The 24,577-nt window shown below is 40.0% G+C and overlaps 1 protein-coding gene across 1 annotated transcript in view; it reads right to left on the reverse strand.

The window, feature by feature from the left end:
* The window catches only part of LOC140468175 (voltage-dependent P/Q-type calcium channel subunit alpha-1A-like), a 620,416-nt gene that overhangs the window by 91,520 nt on the left and 504,319 nt on the right, over positions 1–24,577 (reverse strand). Inside the window, exons 35-39 of the mRNA XM_072564404.1 lie at positions 21,004–21,120; positions 19,737–19,802; positions 9,277–9,374; positions 8,373–8,523; positions 2,132–2,259 (exon numbers count right to left, since the gene is read on the reverse strand). Of these exons, the coding sequence (XP_072420505.1) occupies positions 2,132–2,259; positions 8,373–8,523; positions 9,277–9,374; positions 19,737–19,802; positions 21,004–21,120 (560 nt within the window). The remainder of the gene's footprint in view (positions 1–2,131; positions 2,260–8,372; positions 8,524–9,276; positions 9,375–19,736; positions 19,803–21,003; positions 21,121–24,577) is intronic.

The following is a 24,577-nucleotide window of genomic DNA, read 5'->3' on the forward strand; positions in this document are numbered from 1 at the left end:
TCATTACGAAACTTGTTCTAAACATGTTTTAAGATGTCACAATTTTATACAACAACCACTTTACTGAACAATAATTGCATCACGGCTGACAAAACTAATAGGATTCACACATAACATCAGATACTGGTGGGACAAGGCTATGATATTCACGAGGACATCATTACTTCAAGCAGCACAAAAAAAGTTGAGGATGTTGGAAATTATTTTTATACAGTTTTGTGACTAGTGGCAAAGGTGGCGGGGAGGGCTATTATATATCTGAGGCAGTGTGGAAAAAAAAAGACATTTCGTAACATTGATTAAAATGATTCATGTAGTGTTCAATGTCTTTTCTCATCAACTCACGTACGTAATTCAAAGTATTCCAATATATTCAAGGACCAACTCCTTCCTGTTCCCTTAGTGCTTAGCTTCTACCTAGAGAGAGACTTCTTCCACAAGAGGGAGATTAACTAAATAATATTTTCTAAGAGGAGTTACTGTGAGAAGCTGATCAGAATCCAATCCATGTCAGGGTAAGATAGAAGTGGCCATGGTAACCTAGATTTCACTTTATAAGCCAGGAAATTAGATAAATGAGGACATGGGAACTAAATGGTTCCAAAATACATACATGAAAAGACATTGCTGCAGAGCCACTAACAGAAAACTAATCTCAAAATTGGAGGATTTCTAATCAGCCTATTTTTGTTCAGATGTTTCTGGAATACTATATTTTGTAAAATGACCAGCTTTACAGTATTCCCTAAAATGTTCACCTTTTCTACATGTCTGGAGACCATCATAGTCCTTCCTTTCAATCAGGAAGACAATGAGGTGACTTCCTGCACAACACCATTAGTTACTGTCGAGACAGATAGTCTTTTGGTGCTAGCAATGATGGTAATCAGTTACTCAGAATTTCATTCAGAACTTCAGCAACAAGTCCTAGGCACTCACTCAAAGAAAACAAACGGCGATGATTGATCTAAGATGTTCTGGGATACTGCTTCTCTCATTTATCTTGTTGCAAGTGAATGCTGACAGGTGAAAGGTCTTTAGAAAATTTATAAAATGTTAGCTAAGTAGCTTGCTGTTCATTCCTTTGAACTTGTCACAGAGTAAATACCCTCTTTACTCACACATCATAAATGGAGCTAGTAAGAGCTCCAAAAGTCATAGTAAAAGGATTGTTAAATTTTATTGACCAACAATACCAACTATAACTCATTGTCTTGTCCATATCTTGTCCATATTTTGACTTCTGGGTATTTTTATTCTTGTTATAATACTGTGACTACTTGGAATTGTTCTGCCCGTGAGGATCTGTATACTTGCTAGGAATATACAATTCATTCAGACGTGACAGAAATTACACCATTTCTGTTTATAATCATTTTCCATATATACTGAAAATTTAATCAAATACATATTACCTATGTTAAAGGCATGAAGGTGGATGAACTGGAATTGCAAATAATGATTGAAAAAGGAGGAAAACTTTAGTAACATTATTGATGTCCACTCATTATGATGCAGTGGCATTCAAACAAGTGCCTGATAAAATGGGGCCCTGACAGTTGTCAGTTTAAAAGTCTAATAAAGCACTTTAAACTTTTTGAAACCAATTTAGTGCCTCCCTATAGCTGAGTAAATAGGGAAGGATTATTTTAAATATAATTTCAAAATGATTACAGATTCTTCGAAGTCCAGTGGGAAGTATATGATTGCACCCTGCTGCACAGTGCATGCAGACACCTGTATGGTGAACTTGGGTTTGGAAGCCAGAAATTCTCATTCAGATTGAGTGGTCATTGTAAAGGTTCTCGATAGATGGTGAAGATGTGTCTACAAATTTTAAATGAATGACCTCTAGATGGGGCTATACGATGGTATGACCATTTGTTGGCATCTTGCTGAAGCCACTCATCCAGTTCTTCTCCACTGGATTTGAACTTGGATACTTGGCTGACTCATACAATCCTGTCATTAACCATCTGAGCAAAATGTAAAGAACTGAAAATGAACACTTTAACTGTAATTTTAATCTTAGCACTAAGTTCATAGTTAAGTTCTCATTTCTAATTCCCTCAGATTTCACACTGTTGTCCAGAACTTTAATGAGGAAAGCTTGATAGGGGTAGGCGCTTACCGGGCAGCTGGATCATACTCAGCCCAGACCCTGACGTACTCATCCAGGTGATGGGGTCCAAGGATTGAAGAGTCCCGTGTCAGATACTCAAAGTTGTCCATGATGACAGCAACAAAAAGGTTCAGCATCTGTTATATAAAAAGGAAAAAAGCATAAACCCAATATGCTGTATTAAGTAACTATGAATTTAAATCATATAACAGATAATTGAAAGAGTTAAGACCCCAGTTCTGTGACACAAAGGTAGAAAAAAGAATATAGAATTCACCAAGTACTAAATGAGCAATCACATCAGAACATGATAGTATAATCATAATGTAAGGCAGCAGAAAATACACATGAAGTATCATTGAATCCTATTTCTTGTTTTGGTCATCTATAATTTACTCCAATTTACTACAGTTTACCTCGGATACTGCACCTATTAAATTTCCCAAGGGAAGCGGAATATTTTCTTATTCCCAGTGATATGAAGCAACTCCAGAATATTCATCCATCCTCATTTCACAATATTACAGTCACACAGAATGGCCACGATATAGAAAGAGATCATTTGGCCTGTCTTATCTGTGCTAGCTCTCCATAAGAACAGTTTGCTTCGTGCCACTCTCCTGCACTTTCTTATAGCTCTACACATTCTTCCTTCTCAGATAGTTATCTTTATTACTCAACTAACAAATGACTAAGCACGAATTGTGTCAGTAGGGGAAGGAAGAGAAAAAAAAATACATGGAAAATTTTGGTAATGCATGTTAGGATCAGAGGTATCAAAAAGGAACAAGTATAAAAATCTATTACATGCTTCTTTCCTAGATTAAAACTTTTTAAACTGATTTCAAGTGCAATACTTGAAGCCTGCAGAAAAAAATTAGAATTCAATACTACAACTAACAGCTAGTGTTTAGCTCAGGTCCAAGGAATAAAAGGGCTGCATAAATGCCCCAAGCTACACCAGCAGTGACAAATATGAAACTTATTAGGAACCATGGAAAACATTTTAGAAAATCAGTACTGACATAAATTTTAATCATAAAAAGCACACTTTGGCAAACAAAGGATTAATAATAAAACAGCGAGGAATATATAATACCCTGTTAAAGATACTAATTAGTCTCTTAAGCTTAATGATTCTAAATCAAAACACAGAGGCTGAAATCATCCAACCAGCATTGAAAACACCATGTTCAAAGGGGATCAAATAATTGCGCATTTTCCTGGTTATGTCTAAAAGGAGATCACTTCCAATGCAGCAGCATCCTGATGAACTTGTTCAATACAGAAACCCATACATAGAGCACAAACTGCCATTTAGTAAGTTTAAATGTCCAGAGGGAATGTATGTGCATGTTAATGAATGAATGAATGTTAGTGGATGGGTGGGTTTGTGAACTAAGTGGGTGGGTTGGGAGGTGAGTAGGATGACAGTTGGTGAGGTAGTAGGTGGGCGAGTTGGGACAGACATTAGTCTGGTCAGTTCCGGAAGATGTGAGTGCAGCTAACCAGAGTCTGCATCTCACCATGTGGTAGATTTGTTGTCACTGTTCTCTACAGACATCTACAGGGCATGCTTGATCTAGTGTGGTAGAGAACAGACACTGGTCTCACTTGAAGATGCTCTTGTACAGAATAAGTAGGAGTTTATTTCATGTTAGCAATTATTTGAAGTTACGATGATGCGAGAGACACTATTAGAGAGATTATGAGGACATGGATAAATCCCAATCACCAAGGTATATCCTCCGCAAGTCCATATGACATCATCATAGTGAATAATGCTTATAGCAATCCTTAATTCATAGAATGAAACAGGCCATTCAGCCCAAGTCCACACTGACTCTCCGATGTCCAGCCCACCCAGACCCACCCCCTATCCTATCTGTGTAGCCCTGCATCTTCCATGGCTAATCCACCTTACCAACATATCCTTGGACACTATAGGCAATTTAACATGGTCAATCTACTTAACCCACACATCTATGGACTGTGGGAGGAAACCAAAGCATCTGGAAGAAACCCACGCAGACATGGGGAGAATGTGCAAACTCCACAGTCTGAGACTGGAATTGAACCCAAGTCCCATGTGCTGTGAGGTGGTAGTGCTAATCACTGAACTACCATGCTGCCCCAAATAACATTAACTCTTTAAGACATTTCTTCAAAGCTTTTTCTCCATTATTATTATAACTTTGTGCTTATAATTAAATTTACCATTCCTGATATTCACCAAGTCTCTGACTTTACAAATCCAGGCAATTTGAAGGTACCACTATTCTCCTGGAATGTGTTCTCTCTGGACTTGGAAGACTTGTTGTTTGTGAGGCAAAATCCTGGTGTCTTTTATGCTATTCCTGGCAGTTTGAGACCCTTTTATACTGCATGAACTTTGAACTCTTGGGACTTCCTTCACAGATGACATTGTCCCTACTAAAATAGTCAATTGCTTCTTTACAGAATGCTGAATCTCTGAAGTAGGTAATTTCTTCCTTACATTTTCTTGAATCATTCGACATCAGTCAATCTCTTCTCAGTGATGGTTTCTATAGAGTTCCATGCATCATGTTTTCAATCTCTGTCACAGATTTTTATTCTCAATCTACCTGTGAATCTTTGAATCTGTGAACTAAATGGACTCTTTACTTCAATCTTTTGATTCATTTGGATATTCTCATTTGTTGCTGAAACCAGTTATGTTCCTTTCTCAGTTTTGCTGTATGAGGATTGATTCTTGCTTGACAATGATTGCTGTCACTGTGACTGAAGATTCTTCCCGGAAAGATAAGGTAGTCAAATGTTCTGCTTGGACTTGTCACTTCTGAGCAACTCAGGTAGCTAACATCTGACTCAAATCTTTCATAACTACTTGTTCACCAAATGGTGTTGCATACTGAATAATATCAGTTCAGATTGTCAATTGGCTTAAGTTAGGTATACTGCTCATTGATTATCTCATTGATTGTCTGAATTCTTTTCAGTTTTGACAGCAGTAGAAAACATTTAAGTCAAACCAGTATAGTCCCATCTCATTGACAGCATAATTCTTTTAATCCTAACAAAGTTACTCTCAATTGTTTCTGTTTTCGGTTTGGATTCTGCCGTGAGTACAGAGAATCCAATGAAATATTCGACCAATCACTTCTTGACCAGTTATTCTTTGACTTTAGCTTGGTAAACTTTTTCCAGAATTTGAAGATAACTGAGGTCCAGGTATGCCTTTATTTCAAGTAAGTGAGAATTCTTGAATTGAATTGAATTTAATTGGATTTATTATCACGTGTACCATGGCACAGTGAGAAGCTTTGGCTTGCGAGTGATACAGGCAGAACACATGATTAAATAGCATAGATAAGTTAATAATAGGTAAACAGCAGCGAACCAAAAACACAGGTACAGGTGAATGCTAAGCGCTTGTGAGTCCATTCAGTATTCTAACAACAGTAGGGTAGAAACTGTTTTGAAACGAGCAGGTGCGTGTGTTCAGGCTTCTGTACCTTCTGCCCAATGATAAAGGTCATAGAAAAACATTGCCAGGGTGGGATGGATCTTTGAGAATGCTGGCAGCCTTTCCTTGACAGCGGGACTGGTAGATGGATTCTATAGCTGGAAGATTGGCTTTTGTAATTGTCTGGGCCGAGTTCACCACTCTCCAAGTATGTACCTATAAAAGTTGGCAAGGGTATTCGCCGTCATGCTAAACTTCCTCAGCTGCCTGAGGAAGAAGAGACGTTGTTGGGCCTTGTAACCAGTGCACATGAAGAGTCCAAGAAAGCTTGTTGTGGATGACCACTCCCAGGAGCTTGACACTCCCTGCTCATTCCACCTCTGTGCTGTTAATGTGTAGGGGGGCATGAGTAACATCCCACCGAAAGTCAATAATGAGTTCCTTGGTTTTGCCAGCATTGAGAGCTAGGTTGTTCTCGGTGCATAACTTTAACAGGTCTTCCACCTCCCGTCTGTAGTCTGTTTCGTTGCCATCTGAGATTCGACCAGCTGTGTTGGTGTCATCAGCGAGCTTGTAAATGACATTAGTTTGGTATTTGGCGATGCTGTCATGGGTATACAGCGAGTACTGTATGGGGCTGAGTACACACCCTTGGAGGGCTCCAGTGTTGAGTGTTAGTGAGGATGAACTATTGTCCCCAATCTTCACTGATTGTGGCTTGTGGGTCAGAATGTGAAGTAAATGCAGGTTGTCTACTATTTGGCATCTTCTACTTTGGAGAGCTGCTTGTAGCATATTAAACCAGTTTATTAACTTGTTTAGCTTATGGTTTGATATCTAGCTTGGAAGCTGTTCTGTATGTTAAGAATTGTTTTCTTCAAGATAACCAATTCTAAATTTCCAGTTAGATTTAATTTCAGATATGGACTTTCTGGAAATATGAATGCTTGTCTTCTGAATGTGATTATTTATCTTCCTTGCTTAAAAGGTTTTTATTTTGCAGTAACAGCAAAGCTGCTGTTCTCTGCTGTTATTCTGAAGGGTTTTCCTGTGCATTGTGGCTAAAATGGAAGATTCCCACCTTCTCATAAAATGGACTTCTACTTTCTTGTGGCTTGACTGGATAAATACTACTATTCATAGCCTTAATAAATTAATTCCGGTTTCCTTAATGGCTTTGCTGAATGAATTCTGTTTCCTGTGGCATTCATAAGTGAGGCCGACTTTAGCTTCTGCTAGTTGAAGCTTTAAGAGATGAACCTTGCTTCTTTAATAGTTTTTTTCTGGATGATTCCTGCTTTTTGCATGTTCAATACTGATTCCCATTTTTTTCTGGTTGGTTTTGCTCCCCACAGTTTAAATAGATGTTTCCTGCTTTCAAAATGTTTTAAATAAAGGATCGTCTACCTTTTCTGTAATCTTAATAAAGTCTCCTATCTTTATTCTTTCATTAGGCCAGGGATGCTTAGGTTTCTAATCTGTCCCTTTGTTATTTTAATTTTGGCTTTGTGATGTTGCCAGGTTTGCAGTATCAGTTTAAACTGCTTTTGTGGCCCTTGATTTCCTTCACCACAGCCATGCCTTGGAGCATCCACTTGGTATCACAGTGGCGCTCGATCAATGTTACATTTCCTTACATTTGGCTTTTCTGAACTACAAGACTCACTGTTTTTAGAAGCTTACTATTGTCCACCAGATTTTAACTTTACTCAAAGAGCCTCTGATATCCATTCATTCTTCAGCTGAAACCTGCTCCTACAAACCACTGCCGTGCTACTCACTCTTTATCTGCTTTTGGAGTAACTGATCCTCCTTCTCTATGAAATGCCTCCTGCTGAAGGCTCTCTCTTACCAGAAATATCAAAATATTTTTACCATTAGTATGGATTCTTCCTTGCTGAATTTTGCCACGATTCTTCTGTAAGGTTCTAAAATGTTCAGCTCTTTCCTCATGCTCACTTTCTGCGTGAGGAGGTGACTTAAAGTAGAACCTGAAGATGCTGAAAATTTCAGACTCCACTACTGCCAGCATGTTGTATACACAGCTAATCCAAGATTGCATGTCAACACATTGAACAGTAGCTGCCACCATCCTCTTTGTGTGTAGGGATCTACAAGGTCTCCTTGCGTGAGCATGGTAGATGAGAAACAATTCCAGTCTAACCAGAAGAGGCTCTTATATTGAACAAGTAACAAAATTGTTACATTGATGTGATAGACTAATTCCAGACACAATGAGAAGGCTCTTAATGATAAGATTTTAGAGGCCTAAGGTGTTGCTCTTACAAGTCTACTTGACATCATCATAATGGATGATGCTAACGGCACTCCTTAGAATTAACTGTTTTCGAGTCATATGTAACAAAAGGGAAATCAGGTTGGGTTGGGAAGGTACTCAAGTGATTGGGACTAGTATGGTCAGAAAGAGCAGTTGAGACAGTTCAGGGTGGCAGTTGTGAAGTTTGAGTGGGAAGACAGGTCAGAGCCGAAAGGGAGTTAGACTAGCATTTTTCTGACTAACATTTCCTGGATAACTATTCAGGCAGGTACTGCACAGCAAAGTTTCTGTCTCAGAGTCGACACTATTGTGGAGGGCCCCAGAGAATGGAAGAATTGCCTCTTGGATGTTCAAACTTCCTGGGCATTCCATAGAGATAAGCAAACCAGTACTACTGCAAGTTGTAGAGGTATGTGTTCAGTCTCTGATGGTCCAAAGACTGGATTCTACAAATATCCAACATTTTCTTTTTTCTTTTATTAAACAATGGGCTGTCAAGAAACAGGATTGCATTCAAGACTTACCAGAAAGGAACAGAGGAAAATAAAGGAGACAAAGTAGAAATAGGCAATCTCATTGCCACACTCATTTCCACTGATGCCAGATCGTTGATCACAAGGTTTGCCGCCCAAGCACGATAACATGATACTATGCCACGCTTCCCCTGTTGCACTCCTGAAATACAGAGTCTTGTTAAGGATTGATTGCAGTCCAGAAAGATGGATGAAACTTAATTTGGAATTCACAATCTTTCCTTAGTAACCTATCTGAAAGACTTCAAGTTTATAAAAGCACCAGCTACAACAAAACTGACAAGGTAGAATTCAAAGCCTGTTCTAGACCTCATTGCATCAGAGATTCCTCTCTTCAAATGTATGCTAGGAATGACCAGTGGATTTACAAACCCACTCTGAGTCCATCTTTGTGATGGTTCAGTAGATCAGTGCAATGTAACCTTACTATTGTTAAGCAGGACAGCACAAAGGGGTACGAGAAATAATGGAAGTCTCATTGTCTAAGAGCATGGGAAAGAAACACTGGATTTGCCAATATTCCATCTCCTGATCACTATTAATTGATTCTTACTGAAAAGTTTGTGTCTACATGGCAGGTGAAGACAAAGTTGGAGTTGGCTGTGGTATCTTCTATACTATGATAGGCTTCTGTCAATCACTGATGAAGGGCTCCTGCCTGAAACGTCGATTCGCTCGTTCCTCGGATGCTGCCTAACTTGCTGTGTTTTTCCAGCACCACTCTAATCTTGACTCTAATCGCCAGCATCTGCAGTCCTTACTTTTACCCTGTCCTATCAATCACTGCCTGGGTTGGGTAAAGAGAGGTACTGGAGAAGTGCTTGGTACCTTTGGAAACTGTACTGCAGCAAACATCAGGAGCAAGTAAGAGACAAATAAAGTTGACATTATTTACCGGAAAAGAAGCATCAGAGCTTGGAAGAATGTTCTGAAGTTGTTGTGGTGATTAATTTCACTATCTTCATCATCATCAACTGCAATATTTCCAAATACCTGGAAAATCAAACAAGGCTGATAGAGGCACTTTGGAAATCCAAGTACACCGCATCTATAGGTTCCCCATTTATCTTTTAATAAGCCATGACAATTCTACTTGAGTGCATCATGATATTCTGATGACTGTTGTTAAAGTGGAAAGGGTGCACAAAAGATCTACAAGGATGTTACGGAGGCTGGATGGTTTGATTTATAAGGACAGGCTGGATAGGCTGGGACTTCTTTCCCTGGCATGTAGGAGGCTGATGGATGACCTTATAGAGGTTTATAAAATCGTGATGGGCATAGATAGGGTGAATAGCCAAGATCTTTTCCCCAGGATAGGGAGTCCAAAATGAGAGAGCATAGGGTGACAGGGAAAAACTTTAAAAGGGCCTGAGGGGCAACGTTTTCACACACATAGTGGTGAGTATATGGATTGAGCTGTCAGAGGAAGTGGTAGAGGTGAATACAATTACAACTTTAAAAGACATTTAGACAGCTACATGATTAGGAGAGGTTTAGAGGGGTATGGGCCCAATGTATGCAAATTGAACTAGTTCAGTTTAGGAAACATGGTTGACATGGATGGGTAGGCCGAAGGGTCTGTTTCCGTACTGATTCTGTAACTTTATATCCTCCTTACAAGTAGGTTATAGCATTTTCTTTATGGCGGATGTTAGACTAACTGGCCTATAGTTTCTGTCTGTTTTCCTCTTTTCTTGAACAGACAAATTATGTTTGTTATTTTCTAATCTCTTAGGACCTCACAAGAACCTAGGAAATGTTGGAAAATTGTATTCAATGCGTTTGATATCTCTGCAGCCACTTGTTTTAAGATCATCAGAAAAATGTCTATTAGGTCCTGGGAATTTATCAGCCTTTAGTTCTCATAATTTTTTTCAGCACCTTTTCTCTGGTGATTGCAATTGTTTTCAACTCATCCTGTTCTTTTCACTTCTTGATTGCAAGTATTTTTGAAATGTTATTCAGAGCTTCTACAGTAAGGGAGACATAAGATATCTGTTCAAAGCCTCTGTTAATTCCTTATGGTCCATTATTCAGTCCTCAGACTTACTCTGGAGAGGACTAATATTCAGTTTAGTTTCCTTTTTAAATAGTTATAGAAACTCTACTATCTATTTTTGTATGCCTAGCTAACTTCTCCATAGTCAAATTTCACCCTCTTTTTTCATTAATCTTTGCCATTTTTATACATCTGTTCAATCTTCTGACCTACCACTAAAATTCACAGAAGTGTACATTTTGCCTTTCAATCTGATACCATCTTTAACTTTCTCAGTTAGCCACAGATGGCATATCCTTCTTCTAGAGTCTTGCTTTCTCACCAGTGTGCAGCTTTGCCGGGGGTAATGAAATATCTCCTTAGACATCTGCCAATGCATCCTATTACTTTAGCCAGCTCTTTCTTCATTATCTTGTAATTATTATTTAAATATAAAACACTGGTCTTAGCCACACTTTTCTCTTCCATAAACTGAAATTCAATCATGTTAGGATCACAGTTATCTGAAGGTTCCTTTGCTATGAGGTTTTTAATTAATCCTGTCTCACTGCAAATTTTTAGACCTAGAATAGCTGACTCTTTGGTTGACTTGAAGATGTGCTGCTCCACGAAACTGTCTCAAAAGCTGTCAATGAGCTCAACTCAATTTGATTCACTCAAACAATATGTAGAGTGAATTATCTGTACACCTTTCTTACAAGTCTGTTATTTCTTCCTGGTACTTTGTCCTCCAGTGTAGTTACTGTTAGAGGTGCTATAAATTACTCCTGCATATGACTTTTTATCTTTGCTACTTTTTATCTCTACCCAAATTGATTCTGATCTTATTATTGTACCAATATCATCCTTAATTAATAGATCTACCCAACCACTTCTTCTAGTTTCCTGTCCTTCTAAATTGTCAGGTATGTTTCAATATTAAGGTCCCAGCTTTGGGCATCTTGTAGCTAATCTTAGTAATGGCTATCATATCTATTTCTATTGAAGTACATATGCATTCAAATGCAGAGTCTTTAGTTCTGCAGTGTTACTAGCTTTGAAAACTCTGGCTTTATTTGCTGGTGTACTCTTACGTTTGTATGCTCCTTTCCCTCCATGGTCTCATTGTCACTTCCCTTAATGTTAACTTGATCTCTTGGTTTATCCTTTCTCTTCATTTCCCATAAATTCTTTTAAGTGATCCCTTACCTTCACTATTCAATTTAATGTCTTCTCTATCAACCTACTCACATGATTCATCAGAACACTGTTCCCAGCATAGCTCAGGTAAAGAACAGCCCAAAAGTATAACTCTCATTTAGCCCAGTACCGGTACCTGTGCTTTTTTTAATCTACACTAATTTTTCTCACATTAATCTTTAAGCTATACATTTAACTCCCTAGTCTTATTTATCTTATGTCAATTTGTTCATGATTCAAAGGTTTTTACCTTTGAGGTTCTACTTTATAAGTTAGCTCTGAGATGCACATACAGCCTCTATGAATGGGAGTAAGGATGTAAGAACTGTGAAGTCTTGGACAACTCCTCACTTTCAATCCTCAGATCCACCTTGCAGTCACATTGTACAATGCCCAATTATGGATCAAATCAGAAGACCCTAGCCTAAATGTGTGCCTTACCACGGGACAAAGTGTCCTTATGACTTCCCTCTTCCCTGATACATTGCAATGGTTGAAGCTCACACTCCAGTTCATTAACTCAGAGTTGAAGGTCTCCAGCTGTAATCACTGCAGATATGCTTTGAATCATACTAGCATTCACAACAGCACCCACACGCTGGGCCATCTTTAATGCATTTTAAGTACCTAATTATTTTTTAGCTTATCTCATTACTCTAGCCCATATCTGGGTTCCAGTTCATCCCTATAGATGAACTCGTCACTGTTGGCTTGCTCTTTGTTCCTGATCAGCCATCTTGGTAGATAAGCCCATTCTGATAGACTAGCCCATCTGTACTGTCTCGACCAAGCATATTAAAGGCCTTAATGACTGTTCATCATCATTGAAAGCAGGAGATGAAAAACTAGGAGTCTGTTTAGTGCAAAGTTTCATGTCTGCTTCAGTAGCTGTGCAAAACCTATTTCATATGGAAAAAAGGAGTTCAAGTAAGTCTGATTTGTTCAGCTATATATATATATATATATATATATATATATCTCCATGTAGCCACTTGATGAAGCAGTGCATTTTATGTCAGACCACAGTTACTTCTACAAAATTAGGTAGACCTGCTCAATGTTACTTTTTGGTTACACAAAATCAGCAAAAGTAGCTGCTCAACATGGTTTTGGTTTTGGCACAATTTCTTTAACCCATTTTTATTTATTCATAATCATTTGCTTGCAGTTTATCCAATGATACAAGGAGATGTAACATCTCAGAGGAACCTACTGAAAATATGAAAACTCTAAATAATTTATTCTAAGTCAATCATCATTCTTAATTTTTTTTATTTCTAAATATATTAGCCTGTAGGGCATACTGGATGGGCAATTGAATTAATGCTATATATGTTGATGATACAGCCCTCCAACCCCTCCACTTAACTCTTCTTAAGATAAATGCATTTTGCTCTGTTAAACTGAATTCAGTTTTGCAAACGTACAAATTAGGAACAGGTAGCGGCTAGTAGGCTCCTGAAATCTGGTCTGCCATTCAATAAGGACATGGCTGATCTGAATGTGTCCTCAACTCTACATTCCTGTCAACTCCTGGACTTTTCTTGCATCTAATGTGCCATTTTCTTCAGCTCACTGTCATAAATCTCATTCCTAGAAATTGCTGTATAATGGTACATAAAACTCAAAAGCAATAGAACAAATAAATTAATGTTTTGGTCAGAATTTTTTGGTGTATTTTATTAGAAACATTCAAGAAATACTGAAGCAAAGTATTTATTATCAAATGCCTTGTTAAAATCCATGTACACCACATCCACTGTTCTGTCACATCCTCAAATAATTTAATAAGGTTTGTTAGGCATGACCTGCCCCTCATAAAGCCATACTGACTAACTAATCAAATTATGGTTTTCCAAGTAATCAAAAATCTGTCTCTCAGAATCTTCTCCAATACTTTGCATATCACAGCCGTAAGACTGACTGGTCTGTAATTCCCAAGATTATCCCTATTCCCTTGCTTGAACAAGTGAATAACATTTACCACCTTCCAATCACCTGGCACTACTCCAGTGGACAGTGAGGATGCAAAGCTGCTGCACCTTTGGTGATGAATCTCTTCCCACACTTCCTGTAGTAACCTCGGGTATATCCCATTTGGCCAAGGGGGATTTATCTATCCTTATGTTTTCAAAGTTTTCAAGACATCCTCCTTCCTAACACCAACCTGTTCTAACATATCAGTCTGTTTCATGCTGTCCTCACAAACAACAAGGTCCCTCTCACTAGTGAATACTGAAGCAAAGTATTCATTAAGGTCCTCCCCTACTTCCTCGACGTGCAAGTTCCCTCCACTATCCCTGATTGGCCCTACCCTCATTCTGGCCATCCTCTTGTTTCTCACATAAGTGTAGAATGCCTTAGGGTTTTCCTTAATCCTACTTGCTGAAGATTTTTCATGCCCGCTTCTAGCTCTCCTAAGTCCATTCTTCAGTTCCTTCCAGGCTACCTTGTAACCCTCTGAAGCCCTGTCTGATCCTTGCCTCCTTAACCTTAAGTCAGCTTCCTTCTTCCTATTGACTAGATGTTCCACATCGCTTGTCATCCAAGATTCTTTCAACCTACCTCCCTTCCTTGCCTCAGTGGGACAAACCTATCCAGCACTATCAGCAGATGCTTTCTAAACAACCTCCACATTTCTGTTGTGCATTTCTCTGAGAACATCTGTTCCCAATCTAGGAGCCCAAGTTCCTGCCTAATAGCATTCCAATTCCCTCTCCCCCAATTAAATACTTTCCCATATCTTCTACCCCTATCCCTCTCCATGAGTATAGTAATGGTCAGGGGGTTATGATTACTATCACCGAAATGATCTCCCACCGAGAGATCTGACACCTGGCATGGTTTGTTGCCAAGCACCAAATCCAATATAGCCTCCCGTTTACTCAGCCTATCTACATATTGCATCAGGAACTCTTCCTGGACACACCTGACAAAAACTGATCCATTCAAACTACTTGAACTAAGGATGTTCCAATCAATATTAGGGAAGTTATAGTTACCCATGACAACAGCCCTGTTACTTCTGCACATTTCCAAAATCTGCCTCCCAGTCTGCTCCTGCACGTCTCTGTTGCTACTTGGAGGATCTGCAGAAACCTCCCAATAAAGTGACTGCTTCTTTCCAGTTTCTGACTTCCACCCATACTGACTCTGTAGACAAACCCTACTCGACAATCTCCCTTTCTGCAGCTGTGATTAGCAATGCCATTCCTTTACCTCTTTTACCTTCCGCACATTCCTTTTGAAACATCTAAACCCTGGAACATCCAACAACCATTCCTGCATCTGTGATATCCAAGTCTCCATAATAACCACAACATCAGAGTTCCAAGTACTCTTCCATGCTCTGAGTTTGTCACCCGTATTCTTCATACTTCTTGCATTAAAATAGACACACTTCAACCCAACACACTGACTGCATCTTTTCCTTATCAAGTGCCTATCCCACCTCACAGACTCTCTGCACACTGTATTGGGCTGTTCACTACTTACTCTATCATCTGAGCTGTAGCTCAGGTTCCCACTCCTGTGCCAATCTAGTTTAAACCCCCCTGAAGAGCTCTAGCAAACCTCCCCCCCAAGATATTGGTGCTCCTCCAGTTTAGGTTCAACCTGTCCTTCTTGTACATGTCCCACCTTCCCCAGAAGGCATCCCAATGATCCACATATCTGAGGCCCTCCCTCCTACACCAGCCCTGCTGCTCAAAGTAGTTGGCACCTTGGCAGATGCTTTTTCCCCAGTTTGTATGTTCTATGGTGAATGATTCACATGTTGCATTTGTTTAGGAAGGCTTTCAGAATATTCTTGTAGCAATCCCTGACCATTGCAGAGTCAGAGTGGAGCACTTGATTAGGGAGTCTTGTGTTGGGCATATGGACAATGTGGCCTGGCCATCGCAGCAGGTTATGTGTGACCAGTGTCTTGATACTGGGGATATTGGCCTAGGGGAGGATACTTATGCTAGTCCACCTATTTTGCCAGTGGATTTACAGGAATTCACAAAGGCGGCACTGGGGATACCTCTTGAGGGATTTGAGGGTCTGCTGTACATAGTCCATGTTTTTGGAAGGTCGGCAGCACAGCTGATCAGCAGACCATGAGCTTGATACTAAGGTTTGAAGTCTTTGCTTCTCAGGTGCCCAAAGGATGCACTCACATTGGAGCCAATGTTGCATTTCATTGTCAATGTCTGCTCACACTGATAGGAGGCTCCTGAGGTTTGGAAAATGATCCACATTGTCCAAAGGCTCACCGTGGAATTTTATAGCCTGGGGTAGTGTCGTGTGGCAGAAATAGTTTGGGAATGCACCTTTCTTTTCTGGATCTGAGGCCCATTTCTTCATATGTCTCAGTAAAAGTTTCAACAATGGCTTGTAGCTCAGCCTCTGAGTGTATGCACATGTAGACATCATCTGTGTACTGCAGCTCGATGATGTGTTGGGATTCTGGCCTGTAGGGTGTTGAAGATTGAACAGCTTCCCAACCTCTCTGTAGGTTAGCTCCACTGCATATGGAGCTTCATGAAGGTGTGGTGCAGTGCTTCAGTATTGAGGAAGATGGAGAACAGCAGTGGTGCAATGACAGAGCAACTGCTTGACCTCAGTCTATTCTGTCTGTGGTGGATCCACTGGTGAGGATCACAGTTTGCATGTCATTGTGAAGCAGGTGGAGAATGGTGAACAATTTCTGTAGGCAGCTGAATTTAAGGAGGATATTTCATAATCCCTCACAATTGACAGAATTGAAAGCCTTTGTGAGGTCAAAGGCCATGTAGCAGAAGTTGGTCCTGTTCTCTGAATATGTCTTGATTTGTCACACATTGTAAATCTTGATGGATGTGCCTCCTCACAGGCAGAGCCATGTTGAGACTCAGTAAGGAGCTTTTAACACATTGGGAGGAGGTGGTTGAGGAGCATTCTCACAATGACTGTTCTCATGATAGGCAAAGTCAGAAGTCACATGTCACTAGAGTATAGTCCATCAAGTATACTTGAAATCACAAGCTTTAGGAGCATTGCTCCTTTATTAAATGAAGAGTCCATCAGAAGAAGGAGCAGTGTTTGAAATCTTGTGATTTCAAATAAACCTGTTGGACTATAACCTGGTGTTATGTGACTTTATCCACCCAGGTCAACACCAGCATCTCCACATCATGGTTTTCTCATGGTGGACATTAGGGAAATCCCTCTGTAATTTTCACAGTAAGACCTATCTCCTTTCTTGAAGGCAGTCCCAATTACACAACTGTTTCCTTCCAGTCAAGGGGGATGAAGTTGTGGATTCATGTCAAGAGTGCCTGTCTGCCGTATTTTAGTACTTCAGCAGGGAATACAGAGGCCTTGTTGTTTCTCAGTTGTTGGGTGGTTTCTTTAACCTCACAGTGGGTTGGAGGTGCACGGAGCTGGTGATGGGCAGTGTGCTATGGCATGAGGTTGAAAACACTTGTACTGAAGGCTCATTTAGGTTGAGGGGTCCTCAAGGTGGTGTCAAATAGGCATTAATGAAGAACTCCCTGTTTTTGGCTCTTGCCAGAGTAGGTCTCTGGATACTCAGACCATCAATGGCTTTAATTGTGCTGAAGAAGCCACACACATATCATGGTTGTCATTGAGTTGCTGAGTCGCATTTGCTCTTTCCACCACCATCTATTCTCTAGGTCACCCTTCTTTGTAGCATCTCGGCCTTCAATTGCCTGTAGGCTTGTTTCCTCTTGCTCCAGTTTTGGTGGAACTACCATTTCAGGAATGCCTTTCATGTGTGATCTAGGAGATCCTGGATCACCTGATTGTTCTCGTGGAACCAGTCTTGGTGCTTCCTGGTCAAGCGTCTCTATGAAGGTGTTGACTATGACAGCTTTTAGGGTGGACCAGGCACTATGAGCACTCTGAGGCTCAATGTTGGTCATTGCTAGATTAGCTGTGAGGCACTGCTTGAGTACGTTTTGTCCGCAGGGTCTTTTAATCTAACAATGAGCCTCCTGTGGCACAGATTTGACTTCCACTCTCAGGCTAGGTTGATGGAAATGGTAGAGTCGAATAGTTGCTGATTGGTCCAGCAGTTGTCAACTCTGCTGGTGACACAGACCATTGCAATTCCTTGCTTGAATGATGATGTAGTTTATTAGGTGTTAATGTTTGGAACAGGAATGTTGCCATGATGTCTTCTGCTTGTCCTTCTGGTGGAACAGAATGTTTGTTATGATGAGGTTACACTTTAAGCACTTGGCCAGGATGTGAACTCTGTTGGAGCTTGTTTTTCTTACAACTACCTTGCCAAAAATGCCTTTCCAAAGGTTTGTGTCCCTCCCGACTCTTACATTGAAGGTGCTCAGGAGAATCAACTTGTCTCTCTTTGTCATGTGAGATAGTAATTGGTCAAAGATGGTATGGAATGCCTTTTTTGCCTCGTCCATTGCATCTAGGGCCAGGATTAGGCACAGATGGCTGTGACATATTGCTTTTCACTGATCACAGTGAGCCATAGGGTCACGAGACGTTCATGTACTCCACAGGGAAATTCAGTGAAGCATGTGACCATTTCATTTCTTATGATGAAGCTGACCTCATAGAGATGGTGTTCTTCTTCAGGGGGGTTTGTATTCTCGAAGAAGGTGTAACCATCTCCTTGTTCCTTAAGCTGGTCTTCTCCTGTTAGTCACGTCTCGTCCAGGCCAGCAATACCAATATAGCAGTGCCAGAGTTCCTGAGCTATGTTAGCAGTGCGATATTTAGGTTGGGGTTGTCCATAAGGGTCCAGACATTGCAAGTCCTAAAATTCATTTGGGTGGGGTTGGTGAAAGAAGATGATTCTTTCTGACCAACAACCACAATCCAAGCAGAGTGTGGTCTTGACAGAATGGCAGGGAAAATCTGCAATGACTGGAGACCTGGCTCTGCAATAAGGTGATGGGGTGTGTGCGCTAATGCACATTTATCTTCCACTAATTACCGAACGCCACCATAGTGGAGTAGGAGGCAAAGACCATGACTGTGGCGACATGACAACGATTTTGTGTCGGACAGCTATCTGAACCAGAGGTCAGGGCACAGTCCCGGGCTGCTCACCAGCCTGAAATCCTGTGGCAACAGATTAAGGATCAAGTCAAAATGTTGCAAAATGAGCTGGGAAAGCCTGGCCTGGTGGAGGTCAGAGATGTGTTGCTGGGGATTTGCCTTGAGCCAACCTTGGCTGACCCGATTGGATTTTAAAGTCGTTATTTGAATGTATCTGTATCTTTAATCTAGTAACATTAAGGTTACAGATCAGACATTACCTTATTGAATGGCAGAATGGGCTAAAGGGACTTGAGGAGTAATAGGGTACTGTTTAAAATTTTCTGTTCATAAGTACAGTGTGATATTGCTGTTAAAATAGCAGCAAAGTAGGTTGCTCCAGTCGGAGCTCCTCTGCTCCACCTATTCTCTTCTTTTTTTCTCTTTTCTTGAATGTTCCTTTTTGAAATTTAACTTGGAGGGGAATGGAGGAGGTGACTCCTGGACCAGAGGCTGATGTGGGAGGTGAGTCCCGGACTGAAGGTCGTCACAGGGAGGCAAGGCCCTTGCAGACCGGAGGTGAGGTCTCAGGTTTTGAAGCCCAGTGTGGTGCGGAGATTTGGCCTGGTGCAGTCTGGAGGCTAGGTACCAGCACGGACTGGGGCAAAAGGGCTGTAAATAGTGTACATTTTTTTCTCTTTATCCTTATGCTGGAATTTTATTTATTATTCTTTCAATTGTATCAAATACTTTAAGTATCTGTGCCTAGGTATCTTGTACCTAAGATGACGCCATAAGCGGTGACATTGCAAACTTTTTGCTGCACTCATTTGAGTACACGCAACAATAAAGCTAATTCAATTCAACTGATATTCTTCTAAATTTTAGAATTGTTGATCTGAAAAGAAACATGCCTTGTTGGAATTTCCAGTCTCTATGTGCCACTGCTGTAAGCTCACTGACAGGCAGCAACGTAAACTGGTGCTACAATTTGCAGCAACACTGATCCTTGGGTGCCCCTGCTCAATTTCATAAAATATCTTTCATTTGAACTGCAGAGGTAGAGGTGGGGACTTATTTTAGAGTTATTTAATCTTGTGCATCAATCAGAAAATTTTAGAAAGATTTCTGAAGGTTTTGGACATTTAATTATAATGAGAAAATAAATTCTCTCTCACCTGCATGCCAATTATGGCATAAATGAAGAACAGCATTGCGATCAGGAGACAGACATAAGGTAATGCCTGAAAAATAGAATCAATTACCCATTCTATTCAATTCTCTAAATATCTCAAAAATCAAACATTATCCATCACATTAACAAAATATTTGAATTTTCACAAATATGCTGACTAATTTGTTTCCATCCTGATGCTGAAAACTATCTGGTGAAATCACATGTTAATATTCTGGTATTGGGAATGGAACACCTTTAATACTGGCCACATATTTACCATGTTGTGCCTTTCGGGTGGGGTTCTTGACATTTCCAAGATAGAGGCTGGCTTGATAGGCAGCGAGCCTGATAAATGGGAAAACCTGTGCAAGAGATGGCTAGAGGATCACAAGGAGAAGTGATCATGGGGTGGCCTGTTGGTGTAGTTAGGAGATCATGCTGGAAATTGTGGGTACAGACTTTTGGAGTGTCGTTGGTGGAAGAGATCACAAGGACGATTGAGGATTATGGAGGTACGAATTAGAAGAGGGAGTTCACAAGGTAACTTGTTAGGCTTGGAGAAAATGCTCCTTCAGGGCTGCAAATGGACTTACTTGATGGATTCAGCCCTTCATACCTTATCTTTTACCCGTTCAGTTTCCAGAGGCAAGGGAATCTGACAGACAATAGTTAAGAATAGATAGAAGTTCTGCTAAAGTGGATAGAAGTTGCCTCCTGGGTGCAGGTTGGTCACCTACCACCTTTTCCTCCTTTAAAACCCAAAGTGACTGATTTGAGCTGGTTTGAGTTTGGATTGAGATTCCTTTTAAAAAAAATTGTATCATTTATTTTCCCATCCAACTCATACTCGCCTATTTTAGAATTTAAAATTACCCTGCGACGTTAGGGCCTAGTTTTTCCAAATAAGATGCAATGATTGTGTACAGAGTTAAGGTCATTCTACTCCAACGCAAGCTCAAAATATGCCTCCCATCAAGGGCACTTGTGTGGCATTTCTCCCCAGTGGCTATCCAAGGAGTTGTCTGAAGAACATAACTTTCTGCATGTACTTTTTGAGGTGAACTTCTATCCAGTCAGATTGAGACCGTTCAACTATTGAGTTCTCAATTCGAAGCAAACTTTCATTCTTTCAGCTTGTAATGGATTTGAACCTAGTTCCTGAAAAGGGAAAGAAAAGTGTCTAATCTACTCTGATGCCTAGTTCCTTTACCAACATATATTTGATATTTGAGGGACTGACATGAAAACAGAACTGTTACGCATCTCACCTTAAAAGACTGGACAAATGTCCACAGCAAGATACGGATGGTGTAACCCTGTCTCAGAAGCTTGATAAGTCGAGCAGCACGGAAGAGCCTTAGAAAGCTCAGGTTGATAATATTTTTCTACAAAAGTGAGATCAATGAACAAATAGGATAGTTAAAGATGAATGCCTGCTCCTTTCTTAGTTGCATTTGACAAAAATGGCACTTAAAAAGACTCCCAAAAATCAAGTCTGGCCATCATCCAATCATGGAAGAGAATGGGTTTATTTGTCAAAATATATATAAACTATATGTATATATATTTATAACACAACCAAATGCACTGTTCTTGGACATTAGCAAGCCATAATGCGGAGTCTACTTGCACGTAAATGCATGACATATTCAGAGTTTGCGAATATGCACAGTTTACAGAACACTCTGCAGAGATGAAACAATCCCTTTTAAAATGATGATTTACATGTGTAGACTCCACTAAGCATGCACAGGCACCAACTGCAAAAAGCAAAAAATGTAGTTGTAGTCCTTGGTAAGAACTGTGGGACAATAATTGGAGCTCTTGAAACACATGCAGCAAATGTACATTTCATTAATGCAAGAGCTTGACTTCATCAATGGTATGAAACCAGTTATCAAATACCCACAGAATGACAAAGTCAAACAAAAGGTGGGAACACGTAAAATATATATGATCAAAATAAAGCCTTCAATCTAACCGGTGGCTCTTTATTTACATAACTTTCATTTCGTATTTTTTTAAATTTTGGTCTTACCTAGGATCATGAATATGTTATTACCCGGCCGTTATGTTGTTTCTTTATGGAGATTCTGTCTAGTCAAACCCTTTAGCAAACAGTAAAGAAAGGAAAAAGCAGCAAGACTACAATTCTTGGGCAGAAACACTCTCGTGGTCTGGTCAACAGGATATATAGTGTTAAAGGATGATGCAATAACTTATTGGCCAGGACCCACTCCACTGTTGTGACAGATTTTGTAACCAAGGAAAGGATTTCACACTGGGCAGATGATAACATCATTTAGTACGGGTTTCTTATGAGAGAGATCTTCAACATCATTATGGATCAGATTCAACTCAAGTCTTAAAAGATGAAAACATTAATCAATTACTCAAGTTACCCATTGTACCTATGAAATTTTGTGGTGCATTTTCAGTACCCACGGCCAAGTCCTTTTGGTTATAATGTAAGTCTATTGCTTTTCGTGACCTGATTATTGAAAGAAGGACTTGGTGATAGGGGAGATAGCATTGACATTGATAGGTAAATTTGAGAGATGAAAAGTGGATTTAGAAAGGAGGAGCTGACATTTGAGAATCGAAAATGTGATTGAGAAGCATCCTATAGAGCATGATGATCCCTGAAGGACTACAACCTCGTTGTTGAGTAAAATATTTAAAAAAGTATTTAATGGATGATATAAAAATATATATTCTGGAGCTTTATTGATTGTTTTTGAGGACAAAGTGAAATGTCCTCTGTAAATTTAATAAACTTTAATGAGACTACACTACGCAGAAGATAAAACAAAAAAGCCACAACCTTGTTGCACTAAATGAACTTTTCATCATTACTAAGTAAATAATTAAGGGAGCAAATTTTTGAGGTTTTGCAAGGGGAGCATTGAGGTAAATGAAGAGGAGGCTGGAGGGCACAACAAAATCCAAAGCCATGCCAAAAATCACAGTGCAAGAACGCAACAGCAATTTGCAATTCAGTGCTATACATGCAAAGGGTACTTAGTTTGTGTATGCATTAGGCTCAAAAAAATTACAAACCAACCGTGGTCTATATGTAGATGTTGTTGATGGATGATTGTAATTGGATTGCATTGGGATTGATTTGCAACCAGTTTTAAAATTAGTTGGCATGGACACACAGACGGATACATGGATGGACACATGAATTTCATAGTGCATTTTGATTGGATGAATTATTTCAGAAGGCGTTGTGCCAAAAAAGCACAGATTAAAGACAGCATGTGAAAAGACAAAACAAGAAATACATCAATCATTATTGGCAGTATTTTTTCTTTTAACGGCAATGATCTATATCAAAATACAATAGTGATAGACTGGTTCAGCCAGGAATGGTGCACTCTAGCTGTACATTCCAATCAGGAAAGTGCAATGAATATATAAGTGAATATATACAACTTACGGTTTGCACCTTGCTTCTTTGTTTTTGCATTTTTCATCACTATTTTCACTGGATGCTTGCAATGTAATTATACAAAAAGTGCCCATTTGCAGTGATGTTAAGGATTTTCTTAATTCTCGTTATAATTTGGATTAGAAAAATGGGCTGGATTTTGCAAGGAGTAGCAATCTCACACAGAATGCCACTCCACCCTTTCTTTTTTAATTAACAGAAGACTCCAATTAGGGCTTCTTCAGAAACCTGGAGCTGTAATTCCATTCTGACGGTTCTGTTACAGTGCAGAAATACTGGGGAAAGGCAAACTATATCCCCTTTTCATAGCAGTCAGCTATCATACTCTGAAATGTAAAGGTCCAGAATCACAAGCAATAACTTTGACAGCTGCTGTCAAATCCTAAATACGTAATGCAAGTGTCAGATTAGGGTCCTAGAAGGGTAGGGTGCTAAATGGATCAAGCTGCTAGGGTGTTAGGTAGGGATAGGATGCAAGGTCAGTAGGAGGTAAGATATTGGGGGCAGGATGCAATGCATGTAGAATGCATGTAGGGATTGGAGTGCCAGGTGGGATACAGGCAGGTGGGTAAGGGGTAGATTATCAGGAGGGTAGCATGCCGAATTAGTGGGGTGCCAGGATGCAAGGTAGAAAGGTGGCCAGGCAGGTGATGTAATGTTTGGGGAAGGTTGATGTGGGTTGGAGAGGGAGGGAGAGAGTGGATGTCAGTCTGGCAGCAGGGGACCTGAACGGGAAGAGGTCGGTAGCAGATTGGGTCTGGAGCGGGTCCAGAGTGGAGGAAGGGGCCATTGGGTCCATGTGGGATGCAAAAGGTGTCAGGTTGTGTGGACAGGGGAGAGAGAGGGCGGTGTTAGGTCCGAATCTGAGGTCAGTGCCTGAGGTAGATGTACGTTTTTTTTATTAATCATTCATGAGATGAGAGCGTCGCTGGCTAGGCCAGAATTTATTGTCCATTCCTAAATTAAATGTTGGTGATGTATGTGCTAAGTACAGGGTCAATTGAATACTTACTCAGTAATTAGACTATCTATTTAATAGTCTAACTTTTTCTGAATAACTACTATATTCTATGGACCCCTCTGAAATTTCTGATTTAAATGGAGATTTTCAGAGGGTTCCAAGTACAGGGATATTGCATGGCAGTACTTTAAATTTTCTGAACAATTTTTCAGAGTCTGCTACAATGGGGATTCCACAGGGTCCTCATGTTCAACTCCCATATATGCTGGAATAACAACTGTTTGGCCATCAAAACGTCCCAAGCCAGTAGGTAAGCAAATTCCAACTTAAAGGAGTAAAACAAAAAGGGCTCAAAAATGATGTTAAGAGGGTACTGGCAACATTTCAAGGGAGGTGATAAAACAGTTGGATTGTTTTGGAAGTCCAG

This window comes from Chiloscyllium punctatum, chromosome 46, assembly GCF_047496795.1.
Source record: "Chiloscyllium punctatum isolate Juve2018m chromosome 46, sChiPun1.3, whole genome shotgun sequence".
Lineage (NCBI taxonomy): Eukaryota > Metazoa > Chordata > Chondrichthyes > Orectolobiformes > Hemiscylliidae > Chiloscyllium > Chiloscyllium punctatum.